This window comes from Chiloscyllium punctatum, chromosome 22 (assembly GCF_047496795.1).
Source record: "Chiloscyllium punctatum isolate Juve2018m chromosome 22, sChiPun1.3, whole genome shotgun sequence".
Lineage (NCBI taxonomy): Eukaryota > Metazoa > Chordata > Chondrichthyes > Orectolobiformes > Hemiscylliidae > Chiloscyllium > Chiloscyllium punctatum.
In genome coordinates, this window is record NC_092760.1 from 70,131,428 (window position 1) to 70,155,702 (window position 24,275).

Consider the following 24,275-nt stretch of genomic DNA (forward strand, 5'->3'; position numbering starts at 1 on the left):
TAAATCTGCGGAAGCAGGTTTAATTGAAAAACGTTACATTTAATCAATCAGGAAAACCTTTCTTAAGTAATATTTTTGTTTGTCATTTGGTAGCACAAAACTTGAGTAATAAGCACACCTATTGTTCAAACCTTTGAGATACCTTACCTTTGCGATAGATTTAGCCTTATTGGAAATGTTATAACTAGGCTTCAAGTCGTTTGCTTACCTTGCAAGCTTGATACTGAAATAGGGTGCATCCTGAATGGCCTGCTTCCACACTGTAGATAATGTAATCTACTCGTATGATCCAATTATTTTTTGGTGTGTATTGTGCAACCTTATGAATGGACCTAAGGCTGTCAGTTTTGGACCCGAAAGATGCCCAGTCTACCTCTGATCACTCTGGAGGGTAAGGCATCTCAAATGTTTGAGCAACAGGTGAAGCTCGCTGTATCACACTGCCACTATGCAGTAGCAACAAATTGATGTTCTGTCACTAACCGAGTGCTGCCAGCAATCCAGAAAGATGGTCTGCCTGTCACACAAATGAGTAATGTGGTATATGAATTTTAGTTCTGGTATGATACCAGGTAGATCCAAAAATTCTATATCCAAAAATTCAGTGGATCATATCAATTAATATATCCATTTTACCAAGTTACAAACCTATACAAACAGTCCATTGTTGCAAGATTCACTGCATAATGCCTAGTGTTAGATGTGATTCTACAATTGATTAACATTTGCTGAGTAATACTCTCTGTAAAGAATTGTGCTGACAACTAATTTAGGATTGTCAGTCAGTTTGTGGTGCACTTATGTGTACTTGTTACTGGAGTTGATGCACAGTGAGTCATAAAATAGATCAAAATCTGAGAATGATGGATAGAAAAGAGAATTAACTTCAGAGAATTTCCTCTGAAGTTAATGTGCTAAAGCTTGCTTGTCCTGGGCAGGTAAATTGCGATCTTGTTATCCCCTTTTATAGCCTGTGCTCATGGACCAATCTCGCTTTGAGGAGATGCAGCGCGAATTGAATCAACTGACCATTACAGCAGCTGTCCTGCTGGTCATATACAACATGACGGGTGCAGCTTTATCAGGGCTGTCAGGATTTCTGGATAGACTGAAGAGAGTTATTAAAGTCTTATTGACGGATATGCATATGCTGTAAGTGATTTATTATGGGTTGCAAACAACTATTCATTACTCACCTAGTAAATTATTTTAGTACAGTTATGGTCCTGCTGCATTCATTTTAATTTCAAAGAATTGTGTAGAGATTTTGACATGGAAACAGACTTTTCATCCAACCAAGTCAAATGGTATTTAGGCTGCAATGAACAGCAGTCCTAATTACCTAATACTCTTTCAAGTCCTTTATATTGTTTTTTGTTTGCCAACCTCTCCATCAGATTATTAAACATTGTAATGCCTTTGCTTCAGTCACTAATTCTAAAACTAAGTGACATTGCATTCCACAGTGTCACAATTCTCTTGTTTGTCCTTTATCTTCCACTTGTAGATTTACATATGCCTCCTTCTTGTTCTCGATCGCTGAAAAATTGGCTTGTTTCTGTGATTCTGTCCCAACCCTTTCCAACCACCTTCATTCATACTGTAATTTCCTTTGTTCTAACTAAAACAATTGATTTTTGAATCAATCTTATTTCCTCATACTCAGCAGACTCCTAATGAATCAGGGTTATCACATTCTGCCCTATTTTATAACCAATAACACATGCTATAAAATTTACTATTCCAATTAGATTTTTAATTTATTCTCCTATCTTTCCATCTCCCTTTCTTTCTACACCTCCCTCTTGTACTCTCCATTTATTTCTACCTCTCATTTTTTTTTCTCTTCCTCTCTGTCTCTCCACCTCTCCCCCTCTTTTTCTCATTCTGTCTCTCACTATACCCTCCTCTCTTGCTGCCTATCTCTCTTTATACTTTACTGTCTCCCCCTCTCTCTCTCTCTCCCCCTCTCCCTCTCTCTATACCCCACTCCCTCTCTGAATCTTCCTTCCTCTCTCCCTTCTCTCCTTTGCCCTCTCCTGTCTACACATTCTCTGGCACCTTTTTCCTTCTTTCTGCCTGGCACTTTTCTACTCCATTTCTCTCTCCTATGCCCAATTCCACTTCTTTGTCCTCTCTCAGATCATTTAGAGAATAGAATTTGGCCAAATTAAGAGCTGGCCCACAAGGAACTGAAACTAGTCTTGGAATGTTTATCTTCTCTGCATAAATTATTGTATTTTACAGGTTATTTTTAATGTATTGAAGCTCAAAGGAATTCGGTGGTAAATTGACTTTCATGCTTTGTTACAGCTCCTTTCATCTTTCTGAGGCTATGGTCAGTATGAGTGAGCAGATCTGTGTGGAAGTAAATAACTGCTTATCTCAACATGGTTTCTCACTGCTAAGCACGGAGAAAGAGACAGTGTTAAAAGGTCAAATCCAGGCAATATCTAGTCCAGATAACTCAGTTCACAAACTGATAGGTAAGACTACACTGTACTTTAAGTCTTTACAGCTTTTCTTCTGTAATTAAATTATTATTACTAGAAGCAAAAAAACAACATTGAATGGGAAAAATAAATTTACAGGCCGCGCTTACTTCAAAGAACCAAGTTAGCTCTGCCTCCCTTTTTAAAACTAGGTGCTGTTACCCCTGATCTTTCTCACTGGATGTCTGCCATGTATGGGCCCTGGTACTTGTCTTCTTTTCGATGTTCCTAAAATGTTCCTCCTATCCATCAGAATATCTGGCATCTCTTTAATATCCATCACTTCAGTGAAGACTGATACAACATATTATTGAACACCTTTGACATTTTTTGATCATCATTTACTAATTGCATGGTGTCCTATCTTGCTCTTAATTTTTTTCTCCTGTAATTGTAATAGGCTTTGCTGTTCCTTTGGCTGTGTTTTATTGTCCTTGTATTGCTGCTTATTTTTCCTTATGAATCTTTAGCGTTTCTCATTTTATCGCATTCATCTTTATCTTTTGTTGTTTCTTCTTATAATTTTCAGATATTTTTCTGTTTTATTCCATTTCTAATTACTGTTCGTTCTCTTTATGATGAAATATACTGAATAGCCTAAATGTGATAATTCTACAGAAGGTGTAGGAATAGAGATTTAGAGGTGTATGTACACAATTCATTGAAGAGGAATGTTGATAAATTTATGAAAATGTATATGGGATCCTTAGTTTTATAAATAGAAGAATAGATTTTTAAAGCAAAGAAGTGATACTGAACAGAAAGCAAAGAATTGTGGATGTTGGAAATCTGAAACAAAAATTTGAAGAAACTTGGGTCTGGCAGCATCCGGTGAATAATCAATACTTTCTTTGTTAAACTTGCTTTTAATACGATCGTACAAAGTTGACATATCCAGTCAGCAAAAATGTAAAATGTATTTGAAGCCTCATTAGCTTCTCTGGTCTCCACAGGAATTCTGGCAAAGTTAGTAATCACTTGATCATTGACTGACCATCTCTGTTTGATTTATATCCCTTTTCCAGGAGATTTTCACTACTAAATCAAGTATCAATCACCATTATTGTAAGTATGACTTTGTCAGTTTTTGTTTTGGCAGATGCACGCATCCAGACTTTCCTGAAAACGATCCTTGCGTCAAGCAATCCAAAATCAGTTGCAGTCCCTGGAGGACTTGGTCCTGTGAGAAACGAGTTGGAAGAAGTAACCGTCAAATTTCTTCATCTTGTAAACTATAACAAATTGGTCTTCAGTCCTTATTATGACACAATCTTGACCAAAGTGCTCAAAAAGAATGGCTCACAGCTACCTGGGCTAAGTGAAGAGGAACATCTATCCTCAACATAATTTCAATAGGAGCAATGCATATTCAAGCAACAATTTCTTTTTTTGTGTGTCTCCCTCCACGTGGCTTAGAAGGAGCCAAGCTGGTTGGGGAGGGGGCATTTATGAAGAATGACCTTACATTGGGATAACCCCAGATGGTGAAGGTGCAAAATTCACTGGGCCTTCATGCTTCTGTAAAATAGAAGGGATGTGTTTCAGTATTAAAGATTCCTGCTTTTTCTAAAGCTGGGAAAACATTTCTACCTATGTTGTCTTTTTACTAGTTTTGAATTCCCTCTCTGAAATTTATTTCTCCCAACCATTACTAACAGCCCAATTAATAGAGCCACTTGAACAGACTGATATTATATACTGATTGAAATTTTGTTTATATGATTTCTGAAGGTAGAACCTATTTATTACACTCTTTAGTTAAATGATAACTTGATACGATGCAGAACTTTAAGACAATTACCGGGATGATTTTTGAAACCAAAGGCCTCTTTACGAAGGGTACTGAGCCACTTGTGGTTCTGGAGCACTCATAAGCTTTTGATACTTTGATACTTGTGAAGATTACTTTAATGTACTACATCAGCCCTTAGTTAAGCTTTGCCTGGGCTTCAAAATTTTCATCCTTGTTTTCAGACCCTCCATGACCTTGCACCTCCCTATCTCCATACTCACTTCTAGCACATATATTCCAATATGTTGCATTCCTTCAATTCTGGAACATTCCTAATACTAATCACTGCACCATTGGTGATCATGCTGAGGCTCTAACCTCTAGGATTCCCTTCCTCAACCTATCCATCCCTCTACTTTTTTCAAATTTAAGATCCTTCTCAACATCTGCTTTTGGTCAGCTGCCTTAATTTTTAAAAATTCAGTCACAGGATGAGGGTATCTCTGGCCAAGCCTGCATTTATTGTCCATCCCTAACTTCCCAGAGAGCAGTTGAGTCAACCACATTGCTCTGGGTCTGGGGTCACATATAGGTCAGACCAGGTAAGGATGGCAGATTCCTTCCCTAAAGGGCATTAGTGAACCAGATGGATTTTTCCAACAATTGACAATGGATTCACAATCAATCATCATTAGGCTCTTACTTGCAGATTTTACGGATTTTTCAGCTGACACCACCTGTCATGGTAGGACTTCAACCCAGATCCCCAGAACATTATCTGGGTCTCTGGATTAACAGTCTAGCAATAATACCACGAGGCCATTACCTCCCCTATTCCCCTATGTGGTTTGGTGGTAAATTTTATTTCATTAAGCTTCTGTGAAGCATCTTGGACCTCTTAAATCTGTTAAATGCTCCCTGTAAGTGCATATTATTGGGTAAGGTCTAATGTGTACTGTTGCTCATCAATGTAAAGAATGCCCCTTGATCGGAATTCTGGTTGAAGCTAGAATAGACTGTTTAACAATAGGCACCCACAAAATCTGTTAGTGCCAACTGATTCAAATAAGGAATAGGCATTGACTGACACTGATGCCCATGAAGGACTACTGCTGCAAACAGTAATTGAGTCACTATTGCTTGTTTCAAAGAGGCCTACATTCCCCTGGATCATGCTTACACAACAGCGGGCTATATCTCACCGGTGTTTAGGTTCTAAATCCAATTTCAGAAATATTACAATTGACATTTTGGCATCTGTTTATAAATGAACTGTGATCTGTGGTCTATTACGTTAATAGCTAAATGAAGAAACAGGGCCAGTTGTCTAGCGACAACATTTCTGGCTTATCTTTAGACTGCAAGCTAGAATGTTATATGTGACCAACTGAACATTATGCTGAAGTTGCAGATTTTATGTCATCCTAAACAAAAACCAATTTGTTCAAAGTGCAGCATATATTTCTTTCTGGTGTGAAAATTGAATAGTCACTTTGACTGCACTTATCATAATTTATTTCAAGAGATTACATCACACAATCCTAGGAATGGATGTGAATAACTTTTACAGTGGAATTTGATGAGGAAGGGATAGTTGGGATCAAAGGTGAGATAGGTGGAGTGCTGTAGGTTTGGGGTGAGGGTAGATGTGGAGGAGGGATTGAGGAGCAGTGCCCTCTTTTGTGAGGGAGTAAAAAATTGGACATTAGGAGAAATGGAAGAGGAATAGGGTATAGGTGGGGTAAGGACATCAAATGGCAGTTTGGCCTGGAAGTATTGGCAATCTTTACACCAGCTTGGTTTGCTGCTAGTCTCTGGAGATTTTACTGTGTTTCTTCTTTTATTATAGTACAATTCTGTCCTAAACAAAATCATATTTGCACAAAAGTCCAACCTTTTCTTGTTATTTATAACCTTTCATTACGCAAGTCACCAAACTATTACTTGAATATAGTGGACCATTCTTTTGAATGTCACCTGAATGTGTTCAGGAGTATAGTCATGCAGAGTGAAAGCATTTAGTTGCATCATTCAGTGGCCATAAGCTCCCTGGTGCTTTCATTATTGCTGGCTGTGTTGCAATATTGTATTTCACTCATTTAGCATTACACGTGTGTTGTTGCATAAGGCAACTATGGAGTGTGCATTGTATTAACTACTTTACCAATGTAAATATGAGTAACCTATTTCAAAGAACAATTTGGAGGATGGTGCCTAATTTTTTTTTCAGCTGCTTGTTCCTAGAATTTTGCACTATAATAGTAAATAGTGAGAATGTATTTAAGCAAGAAAGGCAAACTTATGTATCCTAAAGTAATAAAAAAGGTGCACCTGATGCCAGCTTATTGTCTGTTTTCAACAAAAAACATTCTGTTTCAAGTAGGGAAGTTATCATTCAGTTCTGACAATGTACTTGGATTATGTACTTGGATCAGGAAAGGGAATATAACCCAGCTATCTGTCTTGCTCCTGTTCATTTTCAACTCTGATCCTACTAATAAAGTGTGTATGGATGGCCAGGTGACAACAGCTTTCTCTCTCCATCCCACTAGACCTCCTGGATTACAGTAAAACAAAATCAACCATTTATAAATTAGAAAAAGTACTTCTATTTTACTAAATTCTAAGCGGTTGAATTAGGTACACGGTCATCTTTTGTGCAAAGCCTGAGCATGCTGACCTCTCTCTTGAGTACAACTCAGCTTCCGTTGTACCTTACAATGACTTCTGAAAATTGTATTCTGCAGCTGCTGAAAGTGAGGAAAATAGGGTAAACACATACAAATAAGGCTTAAATGTATTTTATCACTTTATTACAAAGTTTGTGTTCAGGCTGTCATATTACAAAAAGAAACAGGTTGCCATAAATAATGGTAAAATGAGACTTGGCAGGAAATCACATGACACAAAAGGACAGTGTCATTTCAGCTTTGTGAGATATTAAAATACTTTCCCTCATTTACACCATCCATTTTTTAAAAAATGAAACAGACAAATAAAACAAAATCACAAAGTTTCACAAGTTGCATTAGAGTAGCAGACTTGTACAGATTGCAGTTGTAATGTTAACACAGTGTAGGTGCACACACACTCACTATGCCTGATCAAGATCAAAACATTTTCATTCTGCTCAAACGAGAGCCTGGTGAAAAACTACAGTTTTTGTAGAGAGGAAACAAAGTACAATCCATTTTTCCCCATCCAAATGAACTAAACTTATTCGAATGAGGCACAACAGTGAAAGCACAGTCTCATTTCCACAGGCAAGTGAAGATGTAGCTCTGTTTTAAGAATGGTAAATTCAGTTCTTTCAAACGGTCTGTAACAGACAAGTCTATCGGACTCGTTTCTGTTGCCGTGCTCTGTAAATGTCATGCACAGGAGGTGCCACAGCTCCTTTCTCCTCCTCTTCATCAGAATCCTCATTTGCTGCCCTTTTAAGGGGCTTTTTCATCACAGCATCATTTTCTATAGGTCCATTTCCTTCAATAACCATTTCAGGCTGGCCTCCAGTAATCAGCTCGATAGCTTGTTCAACAGCTGGAAAAATAAATTGCAAAGTTTAATAAATCCATACTTCTCAATGTTCAAAAACTAGAATAACCATTATGTATTTCTTATGGGGCCTGTACACTGAATTAACAAAAATAACACCAAGGTGAAGCTGGTATGAGTCTATAGTACCTCATTTATATGAATAACAGAAAGCCTGTGTTTAAATGTTTTGGTTGAGATCCATCTTAAACAATATTGTTGGATAGGGGAACTGTCGCACTCCACAGCTAATCTTTACAGTTTAACCAAACAGATGAAAGATTAGTTCCCAATAAGCGAATGTTTAACAGACAGGCTTCTGATCCTAGGACCTACTATGGTACAAGAGAAATCACATACCAGAAGGAAAATACATCACATGACAAATGTAAGCTAAATGAATTAAAGAGGTGGTATGGACATGTGTTTTTTTTTAAAAATACTACTCCCAAATGAACTGAACAAGAAACATTAGGATGGAGTAGGTTTATAGACTAATTGCAGTTAGCTTGTTCCTGTCCACCACAGAACGGAGGGAAACTGCCCTGAGAAGTTTATGAACATTTTTACTTTTTTCAATTTACTTCATAATATTTAAAAATAATCAGTTAAGTAGATATTTAAACAAAATTCAGGATTTTGCTGATTTCATGCCTCTGCTGCTTTTAGAATAAACCATGCAGACATGAACTTTTAAAATCAAATTGCTGTCTATTACAATTTAATTTTTAAAAAGAATAGAGTTTTAGAATTCAACTGTAGGATATTGGGTCTACAAACACAATGCTGAGAATCTTATTTTAAAATTGTGTCCTAAGGAGATACCATTTAGGATCAAGATGAAGAGAAATTGTTTTACTCAGACGGTGCTGAATCTTTGTATTTCTCTACCCTAAAAGGCTGTGAAAGCTCTATCTTTTTGAATATTTAAATTAGAAGTTGATAAATTTTTGAATATCAATGGTGTAAAGAGGTTTTAAATAGAGTGTGCGTGATGGGCAATACAAACGGCATTGATGTATTCAATCAACCATGATTGTATTAAATGACAGAGCAGGTTCAATAGGCTGAATGGCCTATTCCTGTTCCTGTGATGTGGTTAGTTGAGAATTTTCTCCACTATTTGAACAAAGATGCCAATAAATTTACTTTAAAGATGTGAACCAAAAAAAGCCAGAAAAATTTAAAATTGAAGATCATTTCAGAAGAAAATTTAAAGAAATTTGTGTCAAGTGGTGTAGTTTCATGACCCTGTGCACTTTGAACATCCATTCTCTTTAGAACATAGACTGTAAAGATGCAGCGGCAAACATTACTTACTATCTGGTAACTGACAGCGTCTTAAAACTTCAATTAGTTCATCAACCTGAACAAATGGCCCCTGCAAAAAAGACATTTTCAAATACAATCATGGCTTACAAAATATCTTAAAGACAAAATTAACAGGATAGCTGAGCCACTTTGCATCAAGATCAACCTCATATGTCTCAACATTAGAATTCATTCCCATTTCAAATATATACAGAATATTGCAGTGTATCCACCAGTGCAAGTGCAGACAGGGTCAGCTGGCTACCATACTGCGTGCTCACTGCTCCACCAGGTGGTGACAACATTCTCAATAAATGCATCCTTGAAGAAAAGTTGGGAAGATAACGCAATGGTGAAAGCTGCGAGCTGATGCTGTCAAGTACTGGGGAGGAGTGCTGAGTGTGGGGAAGAAACTTTATATTAGTCTTACTTGGTACCCACAGAGCATGTAGCCTGCAGAAAATGTTTAGATTAGGAATCGCTCCATGTCATGATTGGAATACCTGAACTGTTCCCCTATTGCTCGGAATCTTCTTGGAACAGATGCTTTAGGGAAAGTTAAATGGAGAATCCATCTCCATCTTACATTTTCATCTCTCCCCAATCCAGACAGTGGAACTGACAAGGGAGAGAGGTTGGGGTTGGAGAAGGGTAGATAAAGAGAGAGAAAAAGAGGGGGACAGGGGGAGAAAGGAAGGGAGAAAGGGGAATGTTGAACTGTTGTTCTGATATTCCCTATTTTACACCAGCACCAAGAAATCAAAATGACTTCACCTAGGCTGGGACTGAAAAAGACAGCTGCACTTACCTGGAAACAAGTTGGAGGCGGTAACAGTTTCATAAGTAGCACAGAAGCTGGAGGTACAGGAAAGACTCCTCCAGGAACAGGATGGAGGCCAGGAGCTGCATAAGAAAACCAACATTTCTTTAACACTTCCAGTGTTACTGCAGCAAAATTACCTAAACAACACATCATTGACACTCCAACTCGGCTCCTTTTATGGCAGAGTAATGAAAATAATTAACAAATTTTTACCAAATATCTGGTAACATTAAAATCCAATATTACTAACTGAAAACCAACATAAACCACTTACGTGCTAAGTGTCTGGGTTGGAACGGTATCATCTGGTTTGTATCAGGTTTTGGATATTCTGGTTTCCGATCAACCTCATCTTTCAGTACAGTTACAGCTGAAGGGGTCACTATGGGGTCTGGAATTATGGCAGTCAGTTTGTTTCGAGAAACATCCTGAAAGTAGACAAATGTTTTTACTTAGCCTGACAACTCTAAAATACTGTAACTATTGCTTTGCCTGCTTTTCTTGCCCCCTTCCAAGTAATTCTCATACAAAGACATAGAATAAACAGCACAGGAACAAGGTCTTCGACTCAACTAGTCAGTGTTTATATTCACACAGTCTTCTGCCATTTCATCTGGCTCATCTCAGCCTTCCAGGCTATTTCCTTTTCTTGAATATTTATCTAGTTTCTGTTTGAAAGCATCCAATAAGCTATTTGCATAAACCAGTTCCTTTGTTAGTAAGTTAGTAATCACATTAATTTCTCCTCATTTCTCCATTTGTTTTATGATACCTGATTTTGAATTATCTTAATATCAGACTCAAAACTTCAACTATTTCTTTCCATATATGCTGCCAGGCCTGCTTATTTGCTCCAACACTGACTGATTTTACTTCAGAAATATCAGCATTTCAGTATTTTGCTTTGGTTGCCCTGGAGAGATCTCCCACTGTCTTCTTCAAAAAGTGACAGGGAGCTTTTATGTCCACAGGAGAGCAGAGGGCAACTTGGAGTTTGAAGTTCAGGATGACAACATTGGTGCAGGGTGAGGCAATTGAAGAACAAGTTGGTGAAAGCATGGTCAAGGGTTTTGATGATGAGATAAGAACAGTGTCAGATAATGTTTATAGGTATTAATAGATAAGACTTATTGCTGGAGCAAATATAGGATTTGACCCTTAGCTGAGGATCAAACTGGACACTAGGATTAATCAGAGCAGTAGAGATAGCTAGGAATGAAAAAAATACTAAACTAGGAGGTTGCTAAATAAGTTAACACCCTATGGTGTTTGGGCAAAGGAACTGGCAGAAAGGGAGAGGATTGGCTGACTGGCAGAAGGCAGGGACAAAGGCTTCTTTTTCAGGATGAAATATGATAAGGATTGTCGAAGGAAAAGCGGTGGATGTGATCTGTATGGACTTCAGTAAGGCATTTAACAAGGTTCCACATGGTAAACTGGTTGTCAAGGTTATATCACATGGAATACAGGGAGATCTAGCCATTTGGATACAGAACTGGCTCAAAGCTAGGAGACAGTGGGAGGTTGGAGGATTGAACTGCTGAGGCTGTATAAGGCTCTGGCCAGTTTGTATTTGGTAGATGGTAATATTTGAGTCCTGTACCTAAGGAAGCATGTGCATATGTTGGAGGGGCTCCAGAGGACCCTTCAGCCAGATGGTGGCTAATCTGTGGAACTCCATGTTGCACAGGGCTGTATAAGCCAAATCATTGAATGTATTTAGCTAAGTTCTTGATCGGTAAGGGGATCAAGAGTTACACGGGAGAATGGGTTCAGAAACATTGCAGCCATAGTCAAATGGCGGAGCAGACTCATTGGGCTGAATAACATAATTCTACTCCTTTGTCTTATGGTCTAAAAGGTGCAACATTTTTGGTAAGAGTCAAAAAAAAGACTTCCAGCTGGCTGATGCTTAGCTGCAAAGTTCAGCCATCCATATACTCTGCAAACAGACAGCAAGGTGGTAGCAATGGATTCAAAGGCAGTGTTGGATTTATGGCCTTGATGTCAGCCTCTAAGAAGCTGCATGTTAGATGAGAAAATTAAGGTGGCAGAAAATGAAGACTTGAGGCATACCTGAAGAAAGCTTCTGCAGTGCTTATTTAGGGACAGATTAGAGTGCAATCAAGTTAAAGATATGTACATGGGAATGGATGTCAAACATGGAGGAGGACAAGGAGTGGTAGCTCCAGAAGGTTATAACCATCTGGGTGATTTCAGTCCTGTGGATAAGGCAGAAAGGTTTTGAACAGGGATAGAGTGCAAAGCCTTACAGAATCTTTAATATTCCCAGTCTCTAGAGTAAAGCCTTCAAAATGAAATTACTCATTCACATGTGCAAATCAGAACGAAAGGTTCTGTTGTTAGCATTTTTCATAATTGAGAGCACTTCTAGTTACTATGAGACAAATGCCCAGAATCTGAAATGCTTGCTATTTTCTTTGACATTCTTTCGCCATTAATTCTGATCACTGGTGTCTATGTTTCAAGCTTGAAGTATTATTGATAAACAGTTTATGGTGATTGGCTATGTAGATACTGGTTGAATGACATGGTGCGATTTATTATAACATGAGGCTTGTTTGCTCTTGTTCTAAAGGTAAGGACGATCCTCAAGCAACTGCAGTGATCCAAGTTTGCAGCAAATAGCCCCTATCAAGAATCAGGAAGTTTAATTTTAGGGAATTTTAAGTTGTTTGCGGATAGGATCAGGGTTAACCCTAAGGCTTTTCATAGGTATGTCAGGAATAAAAGAATGACGAGAGTTAAATTAGGGCCAATCAAGGATAATAGTGGGAAGTTGTGTGTGGGGTCAGAGGAGATAGGGGAAGCACTAAATAAATATTTTTCGATAGTGTTCACTATAGAAAATGAAAATGTGGGCGAGGAAGATACAGAGATACTTGCATCTATACTAGAAGAGATTGAAGTTCACAAGGAAAAGGTATTAGAAATACTGCAGAGTGTGAAAATAGACAAGTCCCCTGGGCCAGATGGGACCTATCCTAGGATCCTCTGGGAAGCAAGAAAAGAGATTGCCGAGCCTTTGGCATTGATCTTCAAATCATCATTGTCTACAGGAATAGTGCCTGAGGACTGGAGGATAGCAAAAAAGGGTAGTAGAGTCAACCCTGGTAATTACAGACCAGTGAGTCTCACTTCATTTGTTGGTAAAGTGTTGGAAAAGGATATAAGAGATAGGATTTATCACCATCAAGAAAAGAATAATCTGATCAGGGACAGTCAGCACGGTTTTGTGAAGGGTAGGTCGTGCCTAATGAATCTTATTGAGTTTTTTGACAAAGTGACCAAACAGGTAGATGAGAGTAAACCGGTTGATGTGGTGTATATGGATTTCAGCAAGGCGTTCAATAAGGTTCCCCACAGTAGGCTATTATACAAAATGCAGAGGAATGGGATTGTGGGAGACATAGTCGTTTGGATCAGTAATTGGATTGCTGAAAGAAAACAGAGGGTTGTTGTTGATGGAACATGTTCATCTTGGTGTCCAATTACTAGCAGCGTACCGCAAGGGTCAGTGTTGGGTCCATTGCTGTTCTTCATTTTTATAAATGACCTGGATGAGGGCTTAGAAGGGTGGGTTAGTAAATTTGCGGACGACACTAAGGTTGGTGGAGTTGTGGATAGTGTTGAAGGATGTAGTAAGTTGCAGAGAGACATAGATAGGATGCAGAGCTGGGCTGAGAGGTGGCAAATGGAGTTTAATGTGGACAAGTGTGAGGTGATACACTTTGGACGGAATAATCGGAATGCAAAGTACTGGGCTAATGGTAAGATTCTTGGGAGTGCAGATGAGCAGAGAGATCTCGGTGTCCATGTACACAGATCCCTGAAAGTTGCCACCCAGATTGACAGGGTTATTAAGAAGGCATACAGTCTTTTGGCCTTTAGTAATAGAGGGATTGAGTTCCGGAACCAGGAGGTTATGCTGCAGCTGTATAAAGCTCTGGTATGGCCACACTTGAAGTATTGTGTACAGTTCTGGTCACCGCATTATAAGAAGGATGTGGAAGCTTTGGAAAGGGTGCAGAGGAGATTTACTAGGATGTTGCCTGGTATGGAAGGAATGTCTTACGAGGAAAGGCTGAGGGCATTGAGGCTGTTCTCGTTAGAGAGAAGGAGGTTGAGAGGTGACTTAATAGAGACTACAAGATAATCAGAGGGTTAGATAGGTTGGACAGGGAGAGCCTTTTTCCAAGTACGGGGATGGCAAACACGAGGGGACACAACTTTAAAGTAAGGGGAGATAGATATAAGACAGCTGTCAGAGGTAGTTTCTTTACTCAGAGAGTAGTAAGGGTATGGAATGCTTTGCCTGCAACGGTAGTTGATGCGCCAAGTTTAAGTGTATTTAAGTCGTCATTGGACAGGCATATGGAAGTACATGGAATAGTGTAGGTGGGATGGGCTTCAGATTAGTATGACAGGGCGGCACAACAGAGGACCGAAGGGCCTGTACTGCGCTGTAATGTTCTATGTTCTATGAAACTAGGCCAAACACACCAGAAGGTTCTGATGCTAATAAAAATAGTTAACTCAAACATTCCTCTACAACGGGACTAGCCAGCACATTGTGAATCAAAATCTGAACTCATGACCAGCCACTGATGCCCTATTGAAAGAAAAACATGAAAGTTTTTGACACGTAATAGAATGCAGGAACTGAATCTTATTCAACAGTGCTGAAGTAAATACCTTATATCCAAGAGCTTTAAGTTCACTATTGGAACAAGGAAACAGGTCCATGAACTTGTATCTGTCCACCAGTAAGGCTGTTTCCTTTCCTTCATATTCCTCCTTAAAAGCAGCAAACCTCCTCTTTTCCACTTTCAGGATACTGGCCAGATCTCCAATGTTGCTTTCGAAAGCCAGAAACCGTGCCCAGATCTCTCTGCAATGTTGATGGGTGCAACATAGGAAAGACTAGAATTAGCATAGTTCTAATAATGGGAGAAAGTGGGGACTACAGATGCTGGATATCAGAGTCGAGAGTGTGGTGCTGGAAAAGTACAGCCGGCCAGGCAGCATTGAGGAGCAGGTGAATCGAAGGTTCCAGCATAAGCTGCTCTTCAGGAATGAGGTTTCAATTCCTGATGAAGAGTTTATGTTCGAAATGTCAATTCTCCTGTTCCTAGGATATTGCCTGACCAGCACCACACTCATGACTTAATTCTAATAGTGCTGTCTCAGTTTGCTATTCCTTACTGCCAAGAAAGTGTGTGTAAAATACAGCAGCTCTCTAAGATTGTATCTTCTACAGCATACAATGCTGACAGAGAATCTGTCAATCCTTCTGTTACAAAGCACAGAACATCAAGGCACTTAATACCATTTCTCCCTTTCAAACTACAAAAATTTAAACTTTCCAACTAAAAACTTGACTAAACTTTCAACTATTAAAATAACCTGCATTAATTATCACTTAAAGCATGTTAATAGAAACTTGGGAAGATAGAAGCCAAGACACAGCACAGAAGGCAATTCATCCTGTCAAGCCTCTGCTAATTCACCGAAAAAGAGTTATTAATTTTTTTTGCCTTTTCTGCGTCATCCTACAACTTTTCCTTGCATGTATTTATTCAATTTCCATTTGAAAGTTACTATTTTGGAGAATGACATAGCACTTTTTGTCATTTATATAAATGATCTAGATGTGAACATAGCAGGTATAGCTTGTAAGTCTGCAGATGACACCACAATTGGTGATGTAGCAGACAGCCATGAAGATTACTTCAGAGTACAATGGGATCTTGATCAGGTGGCTGGTGGGCCGAGGAGTGGCAGATGGAGTTACATTTAAATAAACGTGAGGTGCTGCATTTTGAAAAGGTAAATCGGGGCCAGATTTATACACGTAATGGTTAGGTCCTGGGGAATGTTGCTGAACAAAGAGACTTTGCAGTGCAGGTTTATAGTTCCCTGAAAATGAAGTCACAGGTGGACAGGATAGTGAAGACAGCCTTTGGTATGCTTGCCTTTACTGGTCAGTGCATTGAGTCTAGGAGATGGGAGGTCACATTGTAGCCACTTTTGGAATATTGCGTTCAATTCTGGTCTCCCTGCTAAAGAAAGGATGTTATGAAACCTGAAAGGGTTCATAAAAGATTTACAAGGATGTTGCCAGGGTTGGAGGATGACAGCTATAGGGAGAGGCTGGGGTTATTTTCCCTAGAGCGTCGGAGGCTGAGGGGTGAACTTATAGAGGTTTATAAAATCGTGAGGGCTATAAATAGGGTGATTGGCCAAGGTCTTTCCTCCCGGGTAGTGGAGTCCAAAACTACAGGACATAGGTTTAAGGTGAGAGAGGAAAGATTTAAAAGGGAGCCAAAGGGCAAACTTTTCATGTAAAGGGTGACATGTGTATGCAATGAGCTGCCAAGGGAAGTGGTAGAGGCTGGTACAGTTACAACACTTAAAAGCATCTGGATGGATATATGAATAGGGCGGGTTTAGAAGGATATGGGCCAAATACTCGCAAGTGGGACCAAATTGATTTAGAATATCTGATTAGCATGGATGGGTTGGACTGAAGGACCTGTTTCTGTGCTGTACAGCTCTGTGACAATAGTATCTTTGGATTAGTAATCCAGAGGCGTGGTTTTGTGTGAGAGGCATTGGTTCAAATCCTGCTATGGAGACTTCATGAAATCATCATCAAATAGTTAAGAAAATACATCCAGTTTACTTTAGGGAAGGATATTTGGCATACTTATCTGGTCTGGCCAATACGAGAGTCTAGACTCTCAGTAGTTTCACTGGGCCTGAACTGTCCTCAAATATTTTAGTAAGACAGTCAATTCTAGGGAGATACAATAGAATAGATAGATGCCTGTTCTATCCTCCAATGCTCGAGGGAAAAAAATCTCTGGCCTATTCAGCCTATTCCTATAACTCAAACCCTCCAGTCCCAGCAACATTCTTGTAAATCTTTTCTGCACCTTCTGAGGTTTAACAACATCTTTCCTATAGCAGTGTGATCAGAATTGTATGCTGTATTCTAAAAGTGGCCCCACCAACATCCTCTACTGCCACACTCAATGTTCTGACCAATGAAGACGTGTGCCAAACACCTCCTTCACCTCCCTGTCCACCAGTGACTCTACTTCCAAGGAATTATGCACCTGCAGCCCAAGGTCTCTGTTCAGCAACACTTCCAGGACTCTACCATTAAGTGCATAAGTCTTGCCCTGGTTTGCCTTATCAAAATGCAACACCTCACAGTTATCTAAATTAAACTCCATCTGCCACTCCTCAGCCCATTTGCCCATCTGATCTGTTGTAATCTGAGGTAACCTTCTTCACTGTCCACTACACCATTATTCTCATCCCAGAACGTAGAGCTGCTACCGACCCACAGAGTATATCCAGGTTACCCCCATTAAATAGACTATCTATTTGTGTTACATTGGTATAAATTATCTGAATTAAAAGTTGTCTGTGGCTCAAAGTATTGAGTACTCTACTGAATCATGACTGTGAACAATGAACCATGAGGAGATCATTTAAAGAATATCTTTCCAAAACAAATCTTGAAAACAGTTGTTTATTAAATCCCCAAGACTGCTCATTACTAAATAACGAGTTAGTAAAATTTACATCAGATTCACTTTAACAGGAAAACATTTTTAAAAAAATTTAAGTTTCTACATGCTGATTTAATTTTAAGTTCAGGAATATTACCCAGATTTCTCAGGTGGCAAGGATCCAGATGTCAGCACACGTTCAAACAGAACTCTGGTATTATTGTCCTCTGAAATGTAGACAAATGCAGGTAAACATACACAGGACATTACATAAAGGGTTGGGTAGAAGCTTGATGAAGCATAAGTTGCTAGCTTGTTGGGGCAAATGTGCTGAATATTCTGTATAATTCTTAAAGATTTCGGTTTGGTCCTCCAGGTAGGCTCCACAATCACCAGAGAGTCTCACTAATTGCACCGGGGCTAATCACACTTTAGATTCAGAGGATAGTTTGGATTGTGGGTTTTCACCATGCCCATTTTGGTCCCTCCATAAGTGACCATTAGGATGGGTGGAGGCTCTAATTACATCCACATGACCATCCTCTTTCCATTTCTGCAATGGAACTATACACGATAGCAGTGCTCCTCAAATTCTGACCTCTTGTATACTGCCAATTTATTTTATCCACAACTGAAAGCTATGTCTACAGATTAGCTCTGGGAATTCCCTTCAAACCTCTCTTCCCTTTTTTAAAAGGATGCTTTGGAAAACCTTGTAGTCACCTACTTCAAGATCTCTAACAGCTCAGTGCTAAATTTTGTTTGATTATGCTTCTGTGAAACACTATGACAAAGAAAGGTGCTATATAAATGCAAGTTATAGTCCAACAAGTTTATTTGGAAGCACTGGCTTTTGCAGTGCTGCTCCTTCATCAGGTTATTGATGAAAGAGCAGCTCTCTGAAGGCTAGTGCTTCCAAATAAACCTATTGGACTATAACCTGGTGTTGTGCGATTTTTTAACTTTTTGCACCCCAGTCCAACACCAGCACCTCCAAGTCATGAATACATAAAGGCAAGTTGCTGTTAATTGTGCTGGAAGGCTTTGCACAGAATGTGGCACTAGGACAGCAGTGATGTTTGGGAGCACTATATTAAATTTTTCGCCACTGGATTATACCTGACAATGATCTAAACAAAATCTAACTTACTTTCATTTCAACCTTTACCTTCTTCCACACTATAGAACAACAGTAAATGTTCTGTGTGAAGTACGAGAACATTCGAAGCAGAAACCTCAGGTTTACAAGTTGTTTATTTTGTGAACTGCTGCAAAGTGACAGTGACCTGCTGGTGATCTTTGCTTCAATGCTCCCCCAATTGAAGAAAAAAAGGGCAATCATCAAATACGTATCAAATTTCCCATCCACAGGAGGCCACAGAATACTTCACAGGTAGTTATGCACACTTGCAGTATAGATGATGTTATATAAACAAATATTAAGACAATTTTGCACAACCACCCATACAAATAACTTATTCGTTTTTGGTGGCACTGGTTGTGGAAAGAACATCGATATGATCATCAGGTGGACCATTTTAGCAATGATGGTCATGGATTCTTTTATCGACATCTGAATGGAATCAAAGATCATCCTCCCCAAGTCCCTGCCCCTTACCCCATCCCTATAATTCTGCATTTCCTGTAGCTAACCCACCTCACCTACACCGTCCTGGGCACTATGGACAATCAGCATGGCCAATCCACCTAACCCATTCATCTTTGGACCATGAGAGGAAACTAGAGGCACCTGGCTGTAACCCACTCAGACACAGGAAGAACATGCAAACTTCACACAGTCATCCAAAGGTGGAACTGAACCCAGATCCCTGGTACTGCAACAGTGCTAACCTCTGAGCCATTGTGCCGCCCTTGCACTTTTGGTGGCATGGTGAGAACTCACTCACAAAGCTGCTGATTCAGATGCAATTGTGCTCCCAGCTGATCCAAAGAGACATTTCAGCACTTGTCTCCTTCTTCTCCCTTCCAGACCGTGTCAACAAAAAGCTGTTTTCTCCCACTCTGGTCAAACATTCCATCATTGCTCATTTGTTAGCTACCTTCTGAGAAATGCTCTTGATTGGTTTGATTTTCATTTGAGCCATTGTTATTTTGAGCAGCAACTTTTGCTCTTGCTTCCTTGCTGTCATCTCTAGAATATCTCCAGATTTCACCCTTGATCCCCTTTCGCTTCCTATTTGCATGTAACTCTTGGGAAGTATCAGCAATGACAGCGTCACTTTCCATGCAGATGCCAATGGACCAGGTTTTACTTGCTAGTCTTCATTTTTGAATCCACAACAATTTTTCTGTCATCAAACTACTCCTATCAATGATGTGGAGGTGCCAATTTTGAGTGGGGTTTTAGTCCAGTCATTTAGCTTTGCTCCAGCATCACCTTATTTTTAATTTTTTGTAATTATCTTCCTGCCTCATTTAATCAGATTATAAGTCACCCCTTTGCTTGTTATTCAGCTGTTGACACTTTACTCACATCATCTCACACCCTTGGTCACCTGCACAGACTGATTATTCAACACTCCACTCACACCAGTTGAATGATCTTTTGATCTCTCTGTCTATAAATTCTGCTTCTGTGTGCTCTTTTCTCTCACCTCAGTTGATGAAGGGGCTGCTCTCAAAAAGCTTGCGATTTCAAAAAAACTTGCTTAACTTTAACCTGGTGTTGTGTGACTTCTGACTTTACTCATATGATATCATCCAGAGATGATCCAGAACTTCACTGGGATGAGTAAAGACATCTTATTTGGTACCTTCCATGGGATTCCATTTCTTCCCTGTCTTCTAACTCAATCTGAGCTAAATCAGTTAGTGCCTCATGCAAATACAAAGTTTGTTCCAATACTAAGACTGCACACCTTGACTTCTGCCACTTTGGTCTTTCTCACTCTCTCTAGCAGTTAAACGATCATTCATTGCTATGTTGCATGCTCAATCCACTGCCAATGTTGGGCTCAAATCTTTCCATTTCTCCAAAACAAACCATAATGTAGAGTACCTTCTGTAGTTTGGTAGCCAAATATATTTTAAGAAGTTGTTCAGATTTTTACTTATTTTTATGGTATACATTTTAATGTTCAAAATATCTGAACAGAATAGTCAATTATTTTTGGCATTGAAACTGAAAGCAGTTAGGAATTTAAATCAACTAACCTAAATAACAACAAAGCCAAATTTTGGCTAAACAGAATTCAAAATCATTGTCCTAATTTGAAAACTGCCTCATGTTGTCACTTGGTTCTAGTTCTGTAGGCTTCTCTAAACCTATGTCTCAGCTGACACCCTACGACCTCTATAGAATTATCTTTCTTTATCTGGTGAAGCATTTTAGAGCCTCTTAGGACCACCCTCTGCAACTCTCATGTTTTGGTCTTCTTTCCTTTTTTTCTCAAAGTCATCATAACACATCAAGTTCATACCTTTCAATGCTACCTTTTGGGACAGCTCTCTCAATCCTCTACTATTTTGTCATCTTCCCAAATGGTTTAGCTCAGCTTTATTTTGTTAAAGTTGCCACAGAAACATCATGTTGTAATCATTGCTAATGGCACATTACCATGAAGGATGCATGGGGAGATAGCTAAATTTTTTTTTTCATTTTTATGCTTTTATGCTGTTCAAAATTGTGCTCTTGGCCTGCAAGTCTCCTGTAGTTGGCTGCAAGGGGAAACCTGTTGAGATGTACTGACAACAACCAATTGTTGGAAAGACCCAGCAAACCCCACAGGCTTAATTTAGTGCTGCAGCAGCATTGCAACGTACACAGCATTAAGTTGCAAATTACTTCCAAAACACGTTTTAAAGGCAGGCACATCTGTCAACACATTTCCCCCAGATGGGCACGGGAGCAGACCAGCTCATCAAGCTTGTCCCACCATTCCAGATCACTTGAGCTTCTCCTCAATGCCATTTTCTTGCAATATCTTAATATCCTTAATGCTATTCATCAATTATTAACATCTGAGAAGTGACTCATCAGCTGGAAATGGTATACAGTTCTTACCATTAAGATGAGAAAGATAGTCAATGTAAGCCAATATGTATTCTGGAATGTCCCCATACTTCTTTAATCCCAGCTCAAATATCTTAAAGGCTACTGCCTTGTCCTAAAACGGAGAAGAAAGCAGTTATTTAGGTTGAGAGTTCCATGGTGCATTTGTAGAACTGAGACCTTCAGGACAGAACAGAAATGCCTACCTTACTGCAATAATATTCCATGAGTGCAGCAGAGACATAGACATGATGGCGCGTTCTGGGATCTTCCCTTGCTTTTTTAAATATGGATCGACCAGACTTAATACCCTCAGCTCTTCGTGCAAACTTCATGTACTGGATGTAAACCTTCAATACAAACATTAATAATAAGTCATGGACTTCTAGTTTTAAATTACTGGTGTGTTTGGTCCGGAGCCACAAAACTTCCATGTCTCCTCCTTAGTGCCATTTCAACCAAATCTCTAACAGCAGGGGTTCCAGAAAGTCTCCTCAATATTCTGTGATTAAGAAGGGGGAGGTGATCTCACTTTACAGAATGCTATGCAGTAAACCATGCTGAAACACATGGAAGCACAGGAATGAGCATGATACATCCATAGGGCCACTGTCATAAAAGTCATACAGCATGGAAACAGACCAATTAATTAAGTCCCATTTGCCTGCACTTGGCCCATATCCCTCTAAACTTTTCCTATTCACGTACCTATCCAAATGTCTCTTAAATCTTCTAATTGCATGTGCATCCACGACTTCCTCAGGCAGTCATTATCTCACTCAGAAGTCAAGAATTATTATTAGAATGAGGTTCTGGAGGACTGGTGACACAACAGGAACTCAACAGCAGTTCTAAATTCAGAGTGTTAGCGTACTGTGATGAAATCCTCAAGTGACATCCACTTGTTTTGTGCTGAACAAGCCAATATTCTTTGTGAAATGCAGCATTTAAAGCATATGATCATTGTTAGCAACATTCAATACTGCCCAGAGATGTGGCAAGGTGTATTGCAACTATTTTCACTCAGGACAATTTTGGGATCAGTGAACAGGAGCTCAATGAAGGGGGCAGGAACTGATGGTCATTCAGCAGGGTAAGGATAGAGATTTAGATGCCATTTTAACTAGTTTCCACTAATTAATTAATTTCCATTCCATTGGTGCGCAATTATTTGTACTGATAGAAAGACAGGTGAAATACATAGATACATTGACTCAGTGAGGACTCACATTTGGATGGTTTCATGCTATTAGAACAAACTCAGGATGTGGTTCGACAAATTAGTAGGCAGCTAAGAATTAGTGTCAGAAATCAGAAACTGTCCTAGAGCTAAAGAAATAGGAATATTTATGAAATTGTGTTGCAGAGAAGCTTTGGGAGACTAAGAAGAAGCCTACAAGCATTAATAATTAAGGGCAGTTGAGAGAGTTGGGGTTGAAAAGCTCACAGCAGTATTTGCTTGACATAAGGAACATGTTTAGAGTTTGGGGAAAATCCAGGGCAGACTGGCTTAATGAAGCTTGCTGTTGAAGAGCTGGAGTTAAGTTTGTGAATGAGTACAAGAGTGCAACTTTAGAGTCCAGGGGAGTGTGAATCTGGGATAAGAGGGTAATCATGGAGAAGTGGAACAGTTATTGAGCGGGATTTCAAGACCTGATCAGCAAAATTAAAGGACTATAATCTGAAGATTAATGAAATTTCAGAATCATAAAATTGTTACAGTGCAGAAAGAGGCTGCTTGGTTCACTTTGTTTACAACAGCTCTTTGAGCATTTTAACTGAGTAAACATAAATCTAATGACCTAACATCCCACCATGTCACTAATGCATGCAGTGGGGTGGGTAGTTACTGAGAAGTCTGTGGGATCTGCCCAGATTGGACTTGCATGTTGATGGGGTTTTCATTCGTAATATATGACTCATGGTAGAAATAGGTTGTGAATGTATTACTATTCTAACTTGTGTCATAAAGTATTATTTAAAACTGTGGAGTCTTGAAGTTTTACTTTCTTAGTAAGTCCCCGAATGTGACTTTTTGTCTACTTTAAAATTAGAAGTTCTTGGTCCCTCACCAAATCAAAACAAAAATTGGTGACCTTGATTTGGGAGTACAGCAATATAAATGGACGGGGAAGGCAAATTAAAAAGTGACAAAGGAAAATATTATTCGTAACAACCAAATAAAATTACAAATTGGTTAAATGGTCAATTCAAGCACCATAAGTTTGAGTTATTATAGGCAACAGAACAAGAAAAACAAATGAAGAAACAAATCAACTAAGTGAATGGTGGTAGAAGCTCAAAGGGCTAGAAGGCCTCTTCCTGTTACAATGTCTCTCCCAATATTCATGCATTTTTTTAAACCTGAAGTGAATGTTGCACTCCTTTCAAATTTTGCCTGGACTTCATAGACACCATTACCTCTTTCCCAGTTTTCATAAATCTCGAAATTATTATGATTTAATATATTTATGTCATTACTTTTAATCACAAACTGAGAATAAAAAAAACACTCACCAATGTTGGATCAATATCTTCGATAGCCAATAGCCTATTGTATATGCTATGTACCTTCTCATATTTCATCCGACTCTTGAAAAAAGCAGAAGCACTCCCATTAACTGTGCTAGTAAAACAGAGAGCAGGAAGCAAAGATTAAAGCAGCATTTGTTTTATGTACTGGAGGATAACATAATCTTTACTCACTTCTTCGTAGTCTGCATAAGCAAAGTAAAGCAGCATGTTCTTCTTTAACAAAGTGCTGATTGCCCTTTCATAGATGTTTGCAGCTTCATCACTGAACAGTTTTGCATTATTCATGTCCTGC

At 39.1% G+C, this 24,275-nt stretch overlaps 2 protein-coding genes across 5 annotated transcripts in view; one reads left to right on the top strand and one right to left on the bottom strand.

The window, feature by feature from the left end:
* Positions 1–6,559, top strand: part of tcp11l1 (t-complex 11, testis-specific-like 1) — a 39,720-nt gene extending 33,161 nt beyond the window's left edge. For all 3 annotated transcript variants that reach the window (XM_072592627.1, XM_072592626.1, XM_072592628.1), the window contains 3 exons: positions 971–1,152; positions 2,314–2,486; positions 3,592–6,559. In XM_072592627.1, the coding sequence (XP_072448728.1) occupies positions 971–1,152; positions 2,314–2,486; positions 3,592–3,839 (603 nt within the window). In that variant the 3' untranslated portion in view covers positions 3,840–6,559. The remainder of the gene's footprint in view (positions 1–970; positions 1,153–2,313; positions 2,487–3,591) is intronic.
* Positions 6,560–7,020: 461 nt separating this feature from the next.
* Positions 7,021–24,275, bottom strand: part of cstf3 (cleavage stimulation factor, 3' pre-RNA, subunit 3) — a 112,308-nt gene continuing 95,053 nt past the window's right edge. For both annotated transcript variants that reach the window (XM_072592630.1, XM_072592631.1), the window contains 10 exons: positions 24,155–24,271; positions 23,966–24,040; positions 21,655–21,798; positions 21,461–21,563; positions 17,594–17,663; positions 14,609–14,804; positions 10,167–10,320; positions 9,878–9,972; positions 9,079–9,139; positions 7,021–7,764 (listed from right to left, as the gene is read on the bottom strand). In XM_072592630.1, the coding sequence (XP_072448731.1) occupies positions 7,559–7,764; positions 9,079–9,139; positions 9,878–9,972; positions 10,167–10,320; positions 14,609–14,804; positions 17,594–17,663; positions 21,461–21,563; positions 21,655–21,798; positions 23,966–24,040; positions 24,155–24,271 (1,221 nt within the window). In that variant the 3' untranslated portion in view covers positions 7,021–7,558. The remainder of the gene's footprint in view (positions 7,765–9,078; positions 9,140–9,877; positions 9,973–10,166; positions 10,321–14,608; positions 14,805–17,593; positions 17,664–21,460; positions 21,564–21,654; positions 21,799–23,965; positions 24,041–24,154; positions 24,272–24,275) is intronic.